Source organism: Oryza glaberrima, chromosome 12 (assembly GCF_000147395.1).
Source record: "Oryza glaberrima chromosome 12, OglaRS2, whole genome shotgun sequence".
Classification (NCBI taxonomy): domain Eukaryota; kingdom Viridiplantae; phylum Streptophyta; class Magnoliopsida; order Poales; family Poaceae; genus Oryza; species Oryza glaberrima.
This window is the reverse complement of record NC_068337.1, coordinates 393514-412509: the sequence shown is the minus strand read 5'-3', so window position 1 is coordinate 412509 and position 18996 is coordinate 393514. Positions and strand designations below refer to the sequence as shown.

General features: G+C 42.5%; 1 protein-coding gene, 1 long non-coding RNA gene and 1 pseudogene across 5 annotated transcripts; 2 read left to right on the top strand and 1 right to left on the bottom strand.

Annotated features, from left to right (window-relative positions):
- Window positions 1-814: 814 nt before the first annotated feature.
- On the top strand, window positions 815-4554 carry LOC127756308 (uncharacterized). 3 transcript variants are annotated; one of them, XM_052281683.1, is made up of 5 exons: window positions 816-1212; window positions 1309-1901; window positions 3241-3321; window positions 3392-3565; window positions 3693-4554. In XM_052281683.1, the coding sequence occupies exons 2-5, from the start codon at window positions 1776-1778 to the stop codon at window positions 4338-4340; spliced, it is 1029 nt and encodes a 342-aa protein (XP_052137643.1). In that variant the 5' UTR covers window positions 816-1212; window positions 1309-1775; the 3' UTR covers window positions 4341-4554. The 3 variants fall into 3 exon arrangements, with proteins under 3 accessions (XP_052137644.1, XP_052137643.1, XP_052137642.1); XM_052281684.1 differs by having other exon boundaries at window positions 815-1901; window positions 3392-3563; window positions 3661-4554; XM_052281682.1 differs by having other exon boundaries at window positions 816-1901.
- A 300-nt stretch (window positions 4555-4854) lies between these two features.
- LOC127756314 (uncharacterized) lies at window positions 4855-15976 on the bottom strand (annotated as a pseudogene).
- On the top strand, window positions 10132-14277 carry LOC127756316 (uncharacterized). Of its 2 annotated transcripts, none has more exons than XR_008013207.1 (3): window positions 10132-10170; window positions 12871-12967; window positions 13078-14277. It is a non-coding gene; the product is annotated as an uncharacterized LOC127756316 (long non-coding RNA). The 2 variants fall into 2 exon arrangements; XR_008013208.1 differs by having other exon boundaries at window positions 10142-10154.
- Window positions 15977-18996: the final 3020 nt, after the last annotated feature.

Genomic DNA, 18996 nt, shown 5'->3' with positions numbered 1-18996 from the left:
ACTAGTTTAGTTCAGGTGGTTGGTTGGGCCTATTGCAACATGGTTTAGCGTTGGACAATGATGTTTAATATTGCTTAACTTATATCAGCTGTTTCACTATTTTCAACTTATGATTTTAAATGCTAGCTTTGTGCAAATAACCTTTAGCCTCCTCTCGAATTATCTTGCATCATACCTTCTCTTGGTATGACTTGTTGCATCAGCCTCGCTCTATTTCCTCCTCCAACCCTCAGAAGTAGAGTATTTGGATGGCGACTATTCAGAGGATTAGGCTTGTTGCTGTCGTCAAGGATGCCTGTGGATTAGAGTCGCTACGCTATGAGGGTTCTGTTGATTACTTAGCTCGTTTTAATATCCTGCCGTATATGTAAGACTTTATTTTTTTTAAGACGGGATCTGTGTAATAACTTTATCGTTTGTGTACCTTGCTTGGTTCTGGACATAAGTTTTAGGGGCTGTTCAGATTGATGTTATTTTCAACCATACCATATTTTGGTATAGTTAAAAAAAAATATGTCTACGTTTAGTTTGTTGCTAAAATTTGGTAAATGCATAAGAAATTCTGCCAAAATTTTAGCATATTGCCAACTTGCCGAAATTTTGGCAAGATTTATTTTGGGTATAATCTGAATAGCCTCTTAGTTCATATTTTACTTTACTTGAAATTCTGGTCCGTGAATTTTATGAATTTTAGGACGTGACACACGTAGTCTAAGGTTACGGGTCCAAAGTTTACTTTTCTCACAGTGCAAGTGGTTGTAGGACCTTTTTTCCGGTTCTCATATTTTTTAAAATTTATGGGAAGTTCCAAAATTTACGCCAAACACCCTAAAACCCAGAAAAAGAAAAAAAAAACAAATCCCATCCCTCCCCTCTCCCTTATCCCCTCCGGCCTCTCCCTCACGTTCTCCGTCGCCGTCCCGATCCACTCACCGCCCGGCGCACCACCCCTCGGCGGCGGATGGCGAGGTCGGCGGCGCGGAGCGCGGGGGACGGTGGGAGCTCCTCCCTTCTCCTTCCACGGACGGCGCTCCTCCTACGTCGCGGCTTCCTCTCTCCTCTCCTCACATCATGGCGGCGGTCAAGAGGCCGGGGACGCGGCGGCGGAGGCCGAGACGGGGGTGGAGCCACCGATTCCCCGCGCCCCGACGAGCTCGGCGGAGTGGCGCGGAGCTCGCCGGCGTGGTGCGGGATGGCACGGAGCTCGGCCAGGTGAGAGAGAGAGCAGAGGCCCTAAGATCTAATAGGTCAGGTCAGGGCGCCGCCGCCGCCGCTCCTACCCACCACCTGTTTCTCACTCAGTCCCAGCTCGATCTCATGCAGCCTCCTCTCGCCAGCCACTTCCGTCGCCATCCCTCTGCGGCGGTGGCGATGGCGGTGGCGGTGGCGGCGAGGCGATTGAACCCGAGCGAATCGTCAGCAGCAGATCGAGGCGCCGTGCCTGGGTCTCGTCAGATTTCCAGCCCAGCAAGGCAAGGCCCAAGGACCTAAACTGTTGGGCTGTTGGGCTCGATCAAGTCAGGATATGTCCAGGGATGCGGCGGCCCGACCACGCTGCTTCACGTCGGGCCCACCTGTCCGTCCCTTCTTCGGCTTGAAAACTCCCCGCATCCGCGCGCTCAACGTCCTCCTCCTCTGTTCTCTCCTCTTCTCTCTCGCTGCGCCAAGGATCAAGAAATCCCTTGCCAGTCGCCGCCGTCCGCCTCCTCCTCCTCAACACCACCACACCTTCGGAGCCGCAGCTCATCGGCGGCTACCTCCTCTTCTTGGGTGTCATGCCCCTGCCGGCGACTCCCGCCCACGGCGCCGTCCATCTACCGCGCCACACCGGTGTCTCCATGGACACCAGCGCTGAGGCCATCTTCGTCGGACCATCACCGCCTGTTACGGCTGACATCGAGGTGAGCTTATGTCCCCTCTTGGCCCAAGAATGTTTTTCTTTCCTGCCCGTTCTTGATGTTTCTTGACCCATGCTTTTAATCCCTTATTGCCTTGTTCATGTTCTTGATGTGAAACAACGGTTCAATCCCTTACTGCTTAAATTTCTTTTTGTTAATGTTCACACATCTAGGAGAATCACGATGCAAGATAGTTATCGTTACGTTCATAGGATTGAATGCATCTTCATCATATGCTCTGCAAATCGAATATTTTGATGGGAGGGCACCCTCTGCTGAATAAGTTTTTCTTGTTCTTGACTCTTCTGCATAAGTAATTAAAGCCTTGGAGCATTTTGTTGGGTCCATAGTGGTAGCGCAATTGACTTCCAAGAAAAAAGTATTATGCCAAAACATACACCTGATTAGACCCACCCTGAGAAGAAAATCCAGGAGGGGGATAACCAATATGAGATGAAAATCCGGAAGAAAACCTAGGAGGAACTCTTGCTGGTGATGAAAATCCAGGAGTCCTACATACTTTAGGCTTTGATGTGCCTGAAAAAAACAATTCTTTTTGTAAGTACTTCCTCCGTTTCACAATGTAAGACTTTCTAGCATTGCCCACATTCATTTAGATGTTAATGAATCTAGACATATGTATGTGTTTAGATTCATTAATATTTATATGTATGTGGGCAATGCTAGAAAGTCTTATATTGTGAAACGGAGGGAGTACATATCAATCAACATAAAAACACAGTACATTGTATCGTCAATAGCTCCAGTGCTCCACAATCCAATCACCTACACTACAAGATTGCCACGCTGAATTAAAAGAGGGGAGTGGGTGTGCACAAACATTGTATTCCTTCTGTATCCTATAGAACACATCTAGGGTTGAATGCATCTTGAACATGCTCTGAAAATAGAAGATTTTGATGGGAGAGCTGCATAAGTTTTTGTTGTTCTCGACTCTTCTGCATAAGTAATTGAAACCTTGGGGCATTTTATTGGGTCCATAGCGGTATATCAATTGACTTCCAAGGAATAGTATTGGAAGTTTTCCGATTTTCGTTCATCTAAGCAAATGCAACCCTGGTTTTCCGATTTTCAGTTATTAAGCTTCCTTATCTAATATTGTAACTTGGGTTTCCAAAAATTCTAGGTACATTTTGGGATAATGTTTGAAGTTTCACCCTAAAGTTGTGCTCTGTTGGGCATGCTCCCTGGGAACAGTAGTCTATTTATATGCTTATTTGAATTTGGTTAGCATCAGATTCTCTGGATGAGCGTTGAGTTATGTTAGAATCTGCTTGTCATGTTTATTACACATTTGTGATGTGATTGTAAGTTATAACAGGAGTCCTTAAGTGATTACACAAGTATGATGGAGGGTTGGACTAAAGAGCATGTATTGGCAGCACGTGGTCTTCGTAATAAGGTGAGTTGATTGATTTTGGCAGTGGACTTCAATTGCTCTACTCACTGTAACTGATAGACAATTACTGCAGGTTGCGCCTATTCGTGTTGAGGCCATGCGCCTAGGGATTGCTGCTGACAGTGCTGGAATCACATGTTTTTTGGATGCTTTTGATGAGTGTATGAAGCGAGTTGATCTGCATCTAGTTACTCAGAAGAACTCATTTCAAGAATTTCTTGGTAGTCCACTACAGCAAACAGTTCCAGTTAAGTTAAAAGTTATTTTTGGCTTACATACTATATATACTCCTCCAGGTAACTTGTGCAGGTAGTTATGCAGTATATATTTGTTGTTCTGACACAGACACTTGTCCGATTGTCTCTTCCACCAAGTGCGTAGAGGTACAGCATAGAAGGGAGTACGAGACTATGCACGGGACTGGCTCCGTCCCCTGCAACGCCGCGGCCCCCCGCAAGCTGCGTAGGGCCTGCTTCTGCCAGAAGGTGTGGAAGCCGAAAGAGGGAGCTCGAGTGGGAGATGTGATTGATATGATACAGAGGTTAGGTGGAGCGAGGACGACAAGCGCACCAGCTCCAGCGCCATATATGCTGCCAGTGCGCTCGTGGCAGCGGCACCGGTGGGACGTTGGTGGTGGCCTGACTGCGGACCGCATCGCCGAGCTTCTTGACACACGCGGGCCTTTCATTGGAACCATATGGGTATGCCCATGGTATGATTTGTTCAACTCGGTTGAAGATGAAGATCTGGTTTACAGGTCAGGCTGTGCACGGAGCAAGATGCTTCAGAGGTTGAGCGAGTTCTGTTTTGGAAAGGATCTCGTCGGCCTTCATTCAGTGTTGTGCTTTGAATACCGCATCTGCGACGGACAACTCCACATACACATCTTGGATAACCACGAGACCACTGGACCGCAGCGATGGATTCATCACTCCGAGTTGGAGGTGCATACCATCACTGTGGAGCGGATCAATCATCTTGGTGACCGCCACATCAGGTATCCACACAGCGGAGTGTCTTGACTTGGAGTGTCTTTGTTCGTTTTCGTTTTCGTTCTCACTCGAAAACGAAAAACAACAAAACTCACGCCCTCTTGTGTTGCGCCTTGTATTTGTTACTGATTCTTCCTTTTGTTAATGTTCTTGTATATATACTCCGTATATCAACTTCCTTGTAACCATATCACTACATTTGTCATCTCCTCGAGAAAAAAAATATTCTAGACTATGACCACCAGTCATCTGCCTTTCCTGCTTGCCGTTCTGTACTTGCCTTTAAATGTTGACTGTAAGTGGTTAATCGAATACTTGAGTATACACCATCACTATCTCTTTTCTTCACTCAGTTACAGACCAGATTATTTTCCATGGTCCATCTTTGCTTCTTAACCTGAAAAACCACAAAATCACTCAAGTTACCAACTTGGTTTTCTAAAAAAAGTGGTCTACTTCCAAATGAATCATCCATTACTACCTCCAGAACCCAGCAATTGCTCGCAAACTCATAAATAGAGTAAGGCCAGCCCAGACGCCACCAAGACCAAGCTTATTAGGAGCGACAGCAAGCAGTACTGCTGACGAGACAGCTCCCGCAAATAACTGCAACAACAAAATAATCAATACCTTATGTCGCATCGGAATATATCAAACCACTGAATAATCATTGTGGTCTGCCTGGGGCAGTAACGCAGTAGTATATGTTAATGTTGCTGATCCGTACCAAAATCGCAGGACATAACTTCATTCCAAAAAGTATATATAAAGAGAGAAGAATTGTTCACTAAACAGTACACTTTTCCCAAAGAAAGACTTATTTACATGGATGAATGATTCTGAATGTTCCTGTGTACATCAGCTATCAGCTTTGTCCATTCTATAGGACAGCACTGTACAAGTCGAATCAACTTCCTATAGCAGTCAAAACAAAGAGAGAGCTATCTATCTAGAGCCACCAACAAGTATCTGTATCTGTACTTGTTGTAACCAAATCACTACATACATTTGTCATCTCCCAAAGAAAATCTTATTCTGAACTATGACCAGCAGCTATCTGCCTTTCCTGTGTAGTTGCCTTTACATGTTTGCTGTAAGATGTTAATCTAATAATTATACATCACTATCTTTTTTCTTTACTCAGTTTCAGACCAGATTATTTTCCATGGTCCACCTTTGCTCCCTAACCTGAAAAACCACAAAATCACTCAAGTCAACAACTTTGCTTTCTAACAGAATTGGCCTACATCCTAAGCAATCATCCATTACTACCTCCAGAACCCAGCAATTGCTCGCAAACTCATAAATAGAGTAAGGCCAGCCCAGACGCCACCAAGACCAAACTTAGGAGCGGCCACAAGCAGTACTGCTGATGAGATAGCTCCCGCAAATAACTGAAACAAGAAAAATACTAATGTGATTAGGATGCTGCAGCTATAACTGATAAACTATACAATGGGACATGATAAGAATAGAAATCTGAACTGTAGAGTATGCCACGAAAGCAAAGTCAGAAACACCATAGTAGAGCCCATCCATCACAAACGCAACAGCATTTATTGGTTGAGAAACAGTGACAAACTGCAAAAATCCATCAGCCAATTACTATAAAACCATTGCATATCACTTGGTAAATCAAGTATTGACTTCTCAGAATAGTCATTACCCAGACTCCAGTTTGGGCAACGTCTAAAACTGCTGCATCATCTGTAAACAGCATGGACAAATATCCAAACCCAAGGAGTAAGGTTGTAGAAAGTGCTGCACCAGTTACGCCTCCAATCTGCATAAAAAAATAGTATGAGGATCTTATAGCAAGAGCGAAAATAAGAGGATAAATGTCAATCATTTGAGAACATAATATTATAATGTCTCCTTGCCTGCAGAACTCTGTATAAGACAATACGGGCTTTCTTATAGTTTCCTTTTGCGTATTCACTTGCAAGTAGAGCCTGCATTATATTATGAACACTTTACAAGTGAACACAATTAGAGGCTAGAAACTAAAGGTCTGTTCCTGTAAATGTACACACCTGACCAGCAAGAGCTAGTGCATCATTGAGTAGAGAAATCGTTAGCCACACTTGCAAACATATCTCATAGCCAGCCATTGGAACAGACCCTTCCCTGGCAGCCAGGGATGTCGACACAGTGAATGTCAGGACTACTGCTATGGTTCTTGCAATTAGCAGCGCACCTAGAGAATCATGTATTGGTGTATGTTAAAGTGTTTTTTTTTGTTTAATAGAGATAAATTGCAGCAAGATGAAACTTGTTTAATAGAGCAAGTACTAAATGGACTTGGAGCTTATCAATAGTTTCATCTGTTCATTTAGATCAACGTTTTCTTACGAAGCAAGACCACCATTTGTAGTCTTTGGAAATCAACATGAGGAATATTGACCAACCAGATTTTAGGTAGCGGATGATGTCTCCAGAAACAATTTTCCATGAGAACAGAACTATTTTGCTATTCAACTTCCAGAGGAGGATGAACGCTGTCAAATACCTAAATACATGCAGATAATTATGAAAAATAGATCAGGGATCTATGAGAACTTATAGAAAATATTGAGATATGTGAAGAGACTACAAATGAAAGAAAAGGTAAATTTGTTGTAAAGTCTCACAGTAAGTTCAACATACTCAGAAGTCACTGTTGCCAATGCAGCGCCACTTACTCCTAGACCAAGTGGAAAAATAAATATAGCATCCAGCAATGCATTCACTAGGTTACCAGCAACTGTAAGCACCAGAGTATTAGTTTCTTATAATTTGAGTCGAATAAATTTATTGTCTTAAACAAGAAACAAACCATAATAACAATAAAAATAAGTAACTATACTTGAATAACCACAGCAGATCATATGCATCAGGCTGAATTTCAGAACACATGCTCAGAAATTTAAGTTATTTTGAACTTAACAGCCAGCACAGAACATATAAATAACACTAAAAACATAGTTATAACAACTAAAAGATGCATGTGAGAAATACTATCAATCAAATTGTATCATGAGAATTTACACATGCACTGAAACAAGTAGTGCAGGTATTTCATCTAAAAAGAAGTGTTGGTATTCAAATACCAGATTGAAAGCAACTAGCAAGTCCAAATGGAAGACGGAAGAATTGAAAAGCACCCTAAAACCAATTATTTCATCCAGAAGAGTTTGCATACATTGTCTTACCCACAGCAAACAATGGTGTCTTTGTATCCATGAATCCACGAAAAGCACCTTGTGCTGCAAGCGCTACTATGACTGGCGGTGCACCATATGCCCTTAAAGTAAGGAATTGCTCTGCTGGTATACGCATCGGTGAATCCTGTGTAGGTTGTATAGAGAACTTATGTTGAAGCAAGAGTATTAAGAACTTGCTAGATCTGTAATAAAGATTGTTTAGAATAATTCCAAGGTTACGTAGCCTTAAGCTCACTATGTTTGAAATGAATAAACCAAAGGAGAGTAGGTGTTGCAGACTAAATTTGGTCCCCCAAAATTTTATTAATGGGCTAATGCCTTTAGGGTGATCAGTTTCAAGGGCCCGTTAGGTAAATATTTTGTGCTCTGTAATATGCTGGTATCCATATAAATAAGTAATATGCTTAGGGTACAAACTTTGTCCAAATATTGTTATAGTGTCATGCTATTATTTTAATGTAAATTCTAGTTTGGCTTCATATTCACGCATTGATCAAGGACTGTTGTTTTGATTCCTTATTATCAGCTGAAAACTTGACTAATAAAGCACATAGAATAGGTCTGGAAACATTTTTGAAGTAATAGTAATATACATCAAGATGAATACATAAAAACACGACAAAAAATGTGGCACTTGACCCACCTAGCTGATAGTTCTACACACGATTTTAGATATCAACAACCATGTTTCAGAGAACAGATAAATCCTAGATAACTGAATACTGAAATAAATTAGCTTACGTACGACAGGTACACCGACGATGTCCAGTAGTGTCCCAGACCCAAGGATCAGTGCCACGGTTTCCATCAATCCGATGCCAGCAGCTAGAGCCAAGGATGTTGAGACAGCTGGAAGAAACTTCCTTTGTTCACCTGCTTTCTCTTGTGAAATGAAAATCTCTTCTCCTATGTGAGAACTAAACACTAATCAGTAGTGTGCAAACAAGAAGGAAAGATTTTAAAAAGCAAATAAGATGTGCAGATTGGTTACTTTTCTACGGAGCTGTTATAATCGGCATCCACTGCCTGCTGCTCGGCAACAAAGGATGTGGTGACGTTGAGCAATGGGACATTGAGCAGCTTGGATACCAAATTGAAGATAGAAATGGATACTCCAACGGCAGCAAGTTCAGTCGAACCTGGTGAATGAGTTGGAGACCGCCAAGTGAATTAGTATCGTGATCAACATTTTTGTAGCAAATAAGAATGTAAATGTGTAAGAAATAAGTTTCTTCACAACATAAGACAGCGGAAACAGATATTCTGAGTTCAGAATTGAAGTCATCGTAGCATGTAATTTAATAGAAAGAATATTTTTCCCTATTTCATTGTCAAGAACCGACGCAAGAAATTGAGGAGCTCACTCTCCACTTCAGTCCAAAAGGGGATATAATTTTTCTTGTGCGGTAAATGTAGATTTGTATAGAATGAAGGGACAATTACAAGTAGTAAGTGAGGAAGCAATTAAGGTCCTTACCGACATGGCCAACGAAGGCGGTGTCGATGAGCGCCGTGATGGGGTCGGCGGCGAGGGCGAGCACAGCAGGCAAGGCGATGGTGAGGATGTCCATACCAATCTCATCAACCATGAACCACCCGCGCCCGAGCATCTCCTCTCCTCCATCCTTCCTCTCGGGGTTGGCCTCCCGCCGCCAGGTCTCCTCCTCGTCGTCGTGTACCACGTCCTCCACCGCCGGCTTCCCGCGGCACCGCGCGGGCCTCCACCGAGGAGCAGCAGTACTAGGGCAGTGACGGTGGGCGAAGGGAAAGGAGAGACGGTTGAGCGTTGGAGTGGGGGTTAGGACAAGCGCGGCGGCGGCGACAGACCTCATCGGCGGCGAGGTCGCCGTCATGCCGCGCGAGCGTGTGACTGTGGACTGTGGTGTGGTCTCCGTCCAAGCAGTGATATTTTTGGGTTGGGTTTGGGTTGGGTTGGGTCGAGTTGGAGTGGGCCTTCTTATCTTGACGTAAGGCCCACTCCAAACCTTTGCCTTCCCTTTCTTCTCCTCCTGCTTCCCCGTCTCACCTCCTCCTCGTCTGCCGCCGCCGCCGCCGCATCCGCCTCCGCCTCCGCCGCATCCGCCTCCGCCTCCGCCTTATCGCTCACTTCGCTCCGGCGACGGAAAGGTACCACCGGTGATCTCTCCTTCCCCCTGCTTCTGATGTTCATTCTCATTTCATTGATTGGTTATTGTGGGTCTGTGGATGCGTCAGGCCGGCCGGCAGCTTGGTTGCGACAATCGAATTGAGTGCAAGAGAATACAAAAAATTCGCGTCTCGTCCCGGCCTTAGTGAAGAGGGCATGAGGTTCCTGGGCTGGTACCTCAAGATCGCGGCCGGCGGCGCGGCCATAGGCGCCGCCATGGAGCTGTTCATGATCCACACCGGCTTCTGTGCGTCCCTGCTGCTGCAAAAAGGATTTTTCTTTTTGTTATTTGTGTTCATCACTGCATGCTAATGTTGATCTATGTTCTCTATTTGACTCTGTACTACAGATGAGAAGGTGACTGTGTTGGAGTCAGAGAAAAGAGCTTGGGAAACCAGCCCAGAGGCTCAAGCCATGAGAGAAGCCCTGAATCCATGGAGGAAGCATGATGACCAAGAGAAAAGATAGCCCTAGACTCATTGCCACCCTTCAATTGTAAGCCCTTCATGAGGTAATTTGTTGGATGTACTAGTACTTCCTCCGTTTCATGTTAGCATTGCCTACATTCATATATATGTTAATGAATATAGACATATATGTGTGCTTAGATTTATTAACATCTATATGAATGTGGGCAATGCTAGAAAGTCTTGTAACCTGAAACGGAGGTAGTAGCATTTTTGCAGTATTTGTACCTCTCTCGAACTTCTGGATGGTAGGTGGTAGCTTCTACAAATACTTTAGAAGAATACACCCGTATGTCTTGATATATATTTTTTTTTGGTTCAACACACATACACAGATGGCATGCCATCTTTATGTGATGCACTGATGTTTCATAGTAGATAACAAGGAAATTATAGGCTTGGAGAGGTTGAACAGTTCTATTTTTAATGTGTTACTACTATCCTTTTTCATTTGTTTGCTGCTACTGGACTATGGGTTTTTGTGATTAAAGATAGCTGACGTTGCCCGGCTCCGGCTGTGTTCCTAACTAAATTTCATGTTCCACTGTGCCATTGAACCAGCTAATTTTCGTAGTTCTTATTGAGGTAATAACCTAGCATGTTAGGCAGAGGCATCCAATTCCACAACTGCATCATACGCAAAGTGCTAAATGAAGAAAAAAACCTTGAGAAATGTTCTTGATTTTACTATTTATGTTAGAAACAATTGTTCAAAACTAATTTCGTGGCATCTTGGATGTCAGCAACTCAACATCAATGCCCTGTAAATGGAACTGCTACCCTAATCTGCTTCTTTCTCTACAATTCTCTCTGATGATTTTATTTACATGCATGTTATCTACTAACCGAGTTCACTTAGAACTCAATCAAAACTTGTACAAAGTAGACATGGTTTCATAGCAGTAAGGAACATATCAAGGAGTTCTGTCAACTCGAAACTTGGCTGTGGTGTTTATAACTTGCTGACCATTAGCAGCACTGTAAGCTGTTCTTGTTCTCAAGAATAGGATTATGCTTGACACCAACCCTAGGAATGTGATACAACCCCACACAAAGAATGTGGTTGAGTAGCACTTTGGCCCCATGCAAACCACCATAGTGTCAATCATGCCATTGTGGTTGTCTATTACTGACATCTTTAGGCCATTTGCATCATACACTAGGGCAGCAATCTGACCATAGAGAAGTGATCCAAGAGGGATGTTGGTGATGAGGATGTTATGGTTCATGCCAATGCTGTTTGGTCCAAAGAGCTCAGAGGTCACTGACACTGCTGCAGCAAAGATGAAGCCTGAGCTTAGGCCAATTAGCGCTGTTCCTGCTACCAGAGTGTTTACATCATGCAATTTCCACATTAGGAAGAACGCCATTGGCATGGGAACCAACGCAGCTGCAAGCCACCCTGTCCGAGCAAATGAAACCTTCCTGCATGCAAATTCATTATATAGTTAGTTTATGGACCAGCTAGTGAGAATTAAGATGCATGCAAGTATATAGAACAAGACATAGGGACCTGTGAAGGAAGTCTGGAAGTGCAGAGAGAAGGCGGCCAAAGAAGGAACAGGAGGAGTAGACGGCAAGAAGCATGGTGAGCTGAGATTCCCGGTGAAATGATTGTGCAATTTGCCCCAAGTTGTTGCTGTACACTAGCCCAACAGTGGCACCACAGAAGTAGGCTATGTAGTATAGCCAGAAGTCGACGCACTGGATAAGCTTCTTTGCACTATGCTCCTCACAAAGAACCAACATGCGTCCCTTCTCCAGTATTGTCCCCAAGCAACAATCCTGCATCGGGTGTTCCACTGTTTTCTGGATCATGGCATTGGACTCTGTGCTGTGGTTATTATTGAGCAATAGTGGTTTTTTTGAATCGTCATGGTTGAGTTGAGCAGTAGGTTCAGGGTCATGTGTGTCCACATGAGAACAACTGGAGGAGGCAGGGATGATGAGAGGGAGGGCGAGGAGGACCATGGCACCTGTAAGGACCACCCATGCAGTGGAGTTGGTTGTGATGAAAGAGCCGAAGATCACTAGATATATGCCAGTGATGAACGCGAGGAGGTAGAGACCAAGAAAGATATGTTTGTCATGCTTGGGCACAACGTGGAGGTGGCCGTCATGTGGGTGGCAGAGGAGTATTGCTGGCAGTGCAACAAGAGATACAACGAGAGGGACAATTGCATTGAGAAGGAGGTATACAGATGGGGAAAAGGGGGAGAGGGCATTGGCAAAGAGGGTGTAGAATGCAGCACTTAGCCCATTGAAACTTATGGAGAGGGAGAGGGCCAGTGGGCGATTGCTCGAGGAGAAACTGCGAATGCAGAGCACAAAGCATACTGTGTTGAACCAGCAGATACTGCAACCTGCTACCAGGCAGATCAAGAACACCTGCATTGTAATACATGATCCAAATTAGTCCATCAGTTGGTTAGCTCAGTTTTACTGGCCACAAACAGTTAAAAAGCATGTCCATACATCGCTGGTTTAATACTGTTGATGAGAGTTAAAGGACAATATGCCTACCAGTAAGTTATTATGTACCAACGATCAGGTCATACATCCTGGTTTAATGTATGCAAGACATGAAGTATACTAATATGTAATGCATACAACAAAGTGATAAATCCAGATTTGGTGCTTCGAGTAGCGTTTAGAAGAGAGTGTTATGTACGGTTACGGAAAAACTGTAATGGCATGATCTTCAGTAATAATTCTGTGATCTAATTGGTATTTGTATTTATCAGGATGTTATGCTTCCTCATCTGTAAAAAGGATGTCGTACTTCCTACTGACATCGAAAGATCTGCCCAAGGGAAGGAAGAATATGTGAAGCATGAGCAGGTTGAGGATGCTGTTCTGAGTACTGAAAAATGCAATGCAACAGGCATGTGTGATGTTGTAGTTGTGATCACATTTATGGCTGACGCGCTAGCAATGCTTTTCTTTGTCAGGACTTTTGTTCTAGGCTGATGATGTGGCTTCTGTTTTAGAGGGAGTGCCTTCAGTTTGGCGGTTGAAGACCTTGCTTTGTTAAAGGCCTCATGTCCGTTTGGTTTCAGAAAAGGAAAACTGCAGCCGGTCTGATAATAGGTAACTTGCTGACCTTGTCTAGGCATGCTGTTTTAGTTTCAGAGGAGTAACCAGGACGGCTAATTATGTCTTTGAGCTATGCAGTGTAACAACTCTTATTATGCAATTCAAAGTATGTTATGGTAGCAGAGGATTGGTTATGGACTCCTAAAATCAGGAATACGTTCATACTATTTGGTTACTGTAACTGATAAAAAGGATGTGCTGCTTCTTTCTTGCTACTGTTTATGATGGAGAAGTTGAAGGAAGGAGGTGACTTGGCAAGTTGCATCAACACCTACCAGTCAGAAAGAAACCAAAAGAAGGGGATACAGTGTAGTGATGGTCCTTCTGTAAGAAGAATTCTTTGGGGGGAGAATGGTAGCTTGTTCATCTGCTAGTCAAAGTTGGATTGAAGCTGAAACTGATAGTTGGGCAGGAAGGCATTAATTCATGATGATGCCAATAATGCAGGATTCACTGGCATGGGTATTTTGATAGCGAGTTTTATTAACTGTAATTCAGGACACAGAGCTACCTGGATGTTTAGAGTAACAGAATGGATTGTAGTTTTACATTGTGCCGTAGCGTTAGTGTGTTCGTGAGTTTTACATGAGTGAAGCGTGAACTTATCGATGGAGTTTTAGCTATTTATACTTTTGTGGACCATTTTAAGCTGAGACTTGAGAACCATTTGTTTGTTTCTTCTTCGATCGTGTGTGGGATTTTTATTTTTGGCTCGTCATCTTTTGAAATAGGCGCAAGCAGCTAGCATTTATGAAAATTAAAAGGGAGATGAGAAAGAATCAATTAAATAAACACTTTTGATCGTGGTTGATGATGGCATATGCGGGTGTTGTTGGTTAGGAGTTGTTTGTTATTCCCTCCATCCCAAAATATATATTGAGTTGATTGAAGTAATCAATTAATCCAGATACATGTTTAAGGCAGAAATTAACTTATTGCTGCATATACACAGTATATAAGATTGACTATGTATAACATGGGTAATATTATACTACCTCCATATTTTAATGTATAACGCCGTTAACTTTTTATTTAACGTTTGACCATTCGTCTTATTCAAAAAATTTATATAGTTATCATTTATTTTATTGTGATTTGATTCATCATCAAATGCTCTTTAAATATGACTTAAATATTTTCATATTTGCAAAAAAAAATTAATAAAACGAATAGTTAAACGTTGGTTAAAAAGTCAATGGTGTCATACATTAAAATACGAAGGGAGTAATACACAGTAGGAGTATATTGGTAAATCGTAATCGATTGCAGCAGACGATTCCAAAAAATTGTAAGCCAAGGAAAAACGAGAGGTGGGCGCGGCGACGGAGAGATATGGATGCATTGTGTCTCTCAGATATCGATTTAATGTATACATATAATTCAGTAGTAAATATATATACAGTTGAATGGGACGTTAGAATTGCGTCCATGAATGTGATATATGATTGCAACTTATTTGTGGCCACTCAGATCAGTAGCTTCATTACTACTACTATAGTAGTACTTCCTCCGTTTTACAATGTAAATTATTCTAGCATTTTACATATTCATATTAATGTTAATGAATCTAGAAAGATGTATATGTTTAGATTCAATAACATCACTATAAATATGGAAAATATTAGAGACTTACATTGAGAAATAGAGGGAGTACCATATACATCTATCTGGGAGTACCATATACATCTATCTGCCTATCGATCTCGAATCTCCGAACCCTGCTGGCCTTGGCCTCTATACATCCACGTACGTGCTAGCTAGGATCAATCAGTATACTCCAGTTGGCTAGCTTAATTAGCTAAGATCTCCATTATATTTCTTGTATGTATGTATGTATGTATATATCTCCATACCATATATGCTAGTACTAAAACACGCACGGTTAATCATAATGGAAGGATACCTTAATTAGGTACTCGTAATTAACTAGCAAGCTAATTAAATAATGAAGCTGAAAACAAGCCGATCGATATAATAAATAAAGAAAAGAAATTCAAGAGATCAAGTGTACGTACGAGCGGGTAGGGGAGGTGGAGGTAGTCGAGGATGAGGGCGTACTGGAGGGCGTATGCGGCGAGGCCGGAGGCGGCGGAGAGGAGGAGGACGGCGGGGAGGGGGAGGTGGATGAGGGCGAGGCCCGACGACCAGCCCAGCGCCTTGCCCAGGTCGGAGGCGGTGGCCAGGTAGTTGAGCGCCTCCTGCGAGACACCCAGGGACGCCTTGAGCGCCGACGAGTAGGCCGAGAAGTCGAAGTTTGTCCCCGTCACCGCCTGTATCCACACCGTCGCCACCAGCACCGCCCAACGCCGCCATCCTGCGCCTCTCCTCCGCCCCTGCTGCTCCGTCGTCGTCGTCGGCGACCGCTCCATCGCTCGATCGATCTCTCCTTTTCCTTGTTGTTTCCTCTGGCTAGCTTAGCTTAGCTTGTTGCTTAATTCCTCCTCCGGCCGGCTGTGCTCGCTCTTGCCCATATATACAGCATCCATCCAGCGCCGCCCCGCTGTCGTAACCCCCCTATATATATTTCTCTCTCTTTCTCATTATAAACGACACAAACATGCATGCCTCCCTCATCTCCTTAATCCATTTACCACCTGGCTAACTAACTATATACGCGCAGCCAGATTAAGACTATGTATGTCACTCTCAAACTTCATTCTCCTTTTCCGAAATTAATTTCCTAATGTATGCTCTATATATGCGCACATGTATATTGCTGGTATATATATTATTGCCACCGAATTTTCTGATTGACCCGGCATCGTTATTATTATATAAGTGATATCATTTCTAATTCTAGTCATATATAATATTTGATTTTCTTTTTCTAATTTCTTTTAACATCGTACTGTTATATCGACATTGAATAGTTAAATTGGTAAATATGCATGGTTCATTCTCGACCAACCGAGAATTGTTTTCAAAGATTTACTACCGATTCCAACCGTTCCGATCAATTTCGTCCATGCGTCCATTAATGGATATATGCATCACTGTAATACTTTCCTCTGATCAATTAATTAGTTACTACCTCCATTCTTTTCTCCTTTTTACTTGTTATTAATTGAAGACACCGACATAATCCATTTTCATTATATAAAATGAATTACAAACACCGACATGGTGTTCTCATTTTTTTATTTGTCACTTAGGACATTGATGTGACAACATCTTAATTTGATAATTATTATAAACAATCTCACTCTTTTATTCCTTCATCCATGTTTGATCATCATTTAGGCAAATAATGTTCTGATCAGTCATAACAAAACCTCCATGATTATGAAATTGATTCTCATCGATTAATTAATATGCTCTGTCACTTCGTATTATGCGGATTGCATCTGCACGCTTTAAATATTATGTAGAGTTGCACCAGCAGAAATTTTGAGAAGACATTTTAGTCTTAAGTGATGATCAAACTATACTTAAACCAAACCGTATATAAACTGAGGCCACTCTCTCCCAAACACCCCCTGAGCCTTTTACATGATAGCAGTAGTAGATTGACTAATTGAATTTTGGGTTTCGACTTTCGAGCTAGGCAACACGTATTGATCGATGTAATTAAGTATATGTACATTTTTAAGATTATAAAATACTCCATTCGTTTCTAAATATTTGACACCGTTGACTTTTTAAGCACATGTTTGACCGTTCGTTTTATTTAAAAACTTTTGTGATATATATAAAACTATATATATACATATAAGTATATTTAACAATAATGAATCAAATGATAGAAAAAGAATTAATAATTATTTAAATTTTTTAAATAAGACGAACGGTCAAACATATTTAAAAAAATTAACAGCGTCAAATATTTAGAAACGGAGAGAGTGAAAAGTAATAGCGTCTGCTAGTACAGTAGTACCTGTACAATGAAGTACTGGTTGTCAATTTGTCATGTACATGTACACGAACATGTGAACAATGAACAAATGACGAATTGAAAACCAGAGTTGAAAAAACCAGGTGCATGGGGGCGGCTGTCTCTGTACCGTGGACCATTCGTGTTGATCTGCACGATGATTGATCGATCGAGAATTGATGCAGGAAGCAGCATGCGCAATAAGGACCATTTTGTTGATGGTTTATTTGTACGCTCAACTGTATCTGCAAGTCTGCAGGCAGGGGAATCCGATGGAATACACGAATGCGTGACACACATGGACTACTCTGGATGGATGCTCCCCATTTTCATTTGCATCTCAAACGCTAAAGAAAAGCTACCAGATACATCAGCAAAGTAATTAATTAACCATCTAAGTGACATCATCTTAAGCACCTGATTAATTGCATAGCTAGCTAGATATTCGCAATTACATGTACCTATATTTGAAAATGCCTTATCATTTAATTTTTTTTTATACATATGAAATTATACTGATTAAATAGTTCTATTTTTACTATTTAAAAAGAAAGGAGACGCACCGTCACGGAAGGATGTACGCAACAGTATTAGACCAAGGCTCCGACGCAAGAGGAGGATGCGATGTATTTTGCAGTGAGAGAAGTGATTTGTAGTGAGAGGAGACACACCATAGTGGAAGGAAGCGTGCATCGGCGTTGGAGGAGCGAGGTTACGCCATGAAGGGAGCAGCGGTGTTGGAGAAGCGAGGGTGTGACGGTGATGTTTTCATAGAGTAGAAGGCACGGCGATGGTATTAGCATGTGGGAGAAGTGCGTCTGGCGGTGGGCGTTTCTGCGGTGAGTTCACCGTATAGCAATGTTAGACTAGCCAATTGTGGACGTTTTCAGCCGTTGGACAAAAGGATCTGATCTGATGGCTATAGAAAATAAGGGAAATCATGTGTACATTTTACTAGATGGATGTAGGAAAAAAAAACTTCTCCATTTTATATTAGTATATATATACTCGATCATACTCACAAATCATTACTATTTCTTGTCGTATAAATCCGTTGCAATATACGAACATATTACTACTGCATAGGACAGAAAAAAAAAGCTTTTTTTCACCCTAGCCCTCATAAGGGCTATGTACTTATACTATATAGTAGTAGTAATTATTTCACATCATATAAGGGTTAGTAGGTTGGATCACATGAGTAGTGTAAAACGTGTACTATCGATCTTTACTAAACCCAAGAACTTTATTTTTAAGTTCATATTGTATTAATTAATTAATATCATCGTTGCAAAGATTCCTACTAGTAAGAGCGAGCGAAAGATCGAAGGTATGAATGACACAGTACAAATTTGGCACTTGAAACTAAAAATTTAAATACCTGAAAGAAAACAAGGGCTTATATATGCATTAACTAGGGCAGCTAGTTTTAACTAGCAGGGAACACGGTGTGGTTTTTATCTTGCCGTACGTACGTTGTGCAGAATGAGCTATAGCTGGTTGGAGACGACGACGACGTGGACGGGCGGGGCGACAGTGAGGAGGTGACGATCGAGGTGAGAAGCACGACGCGAAGTCGAGGGCGGCGCCGTGGGTCACTTGAGCGTGCGGCGGTGCTATGCCTAAACGACGGCGGCCCGCAAGTGCAGCAGATCGATAGTGAGCTCCAGTCCAGTCCTCTCCTCTTGCACGTACTGGCCACACCCACACCGGATGCACGCCCCCAAGTTCGTCGTCGCCCACGGTACATCTCATTTAACCCGGTTTTGTAAGTAGGTGGTTAAGATTTCTGATTAATCTTGACGAAAATGTGAGGGATGTCAACTAGACTTAATTCACAATCTATGATGATGGTCCCTACGCTGGGCTGGGCTGACTAAACAGCCCATATGGGCAAAAGGTG

What these genes read in the sequence shown, in the direction of transcription:
- LOC127756308 (XM_052281684.1), top strand. Translation starts at nt 1,776, where the DNA reads ATGCCCCTGCCGGCGACTCCCGCCCACGGCGCCGTCCATCTACCGCGC. An exon ending in CTGTTACGGCTGACATCGAG is followed by an intron (nt 1,902 to 3,240) that starts GTGAGCTTATGT and finishes AAGTTATAACAG; the next exon opens with GAGTCCTTAAGTGATTACAC. An exon ending in TCCACTACAGCAAACAGTTC is followed by an intron (nt 3,564 to 3,660) that starts CAGTTAAGTTAA and finishes GTTGTTCTGACA; the next exon opens with CAGACACTTGTCCGATTGTC.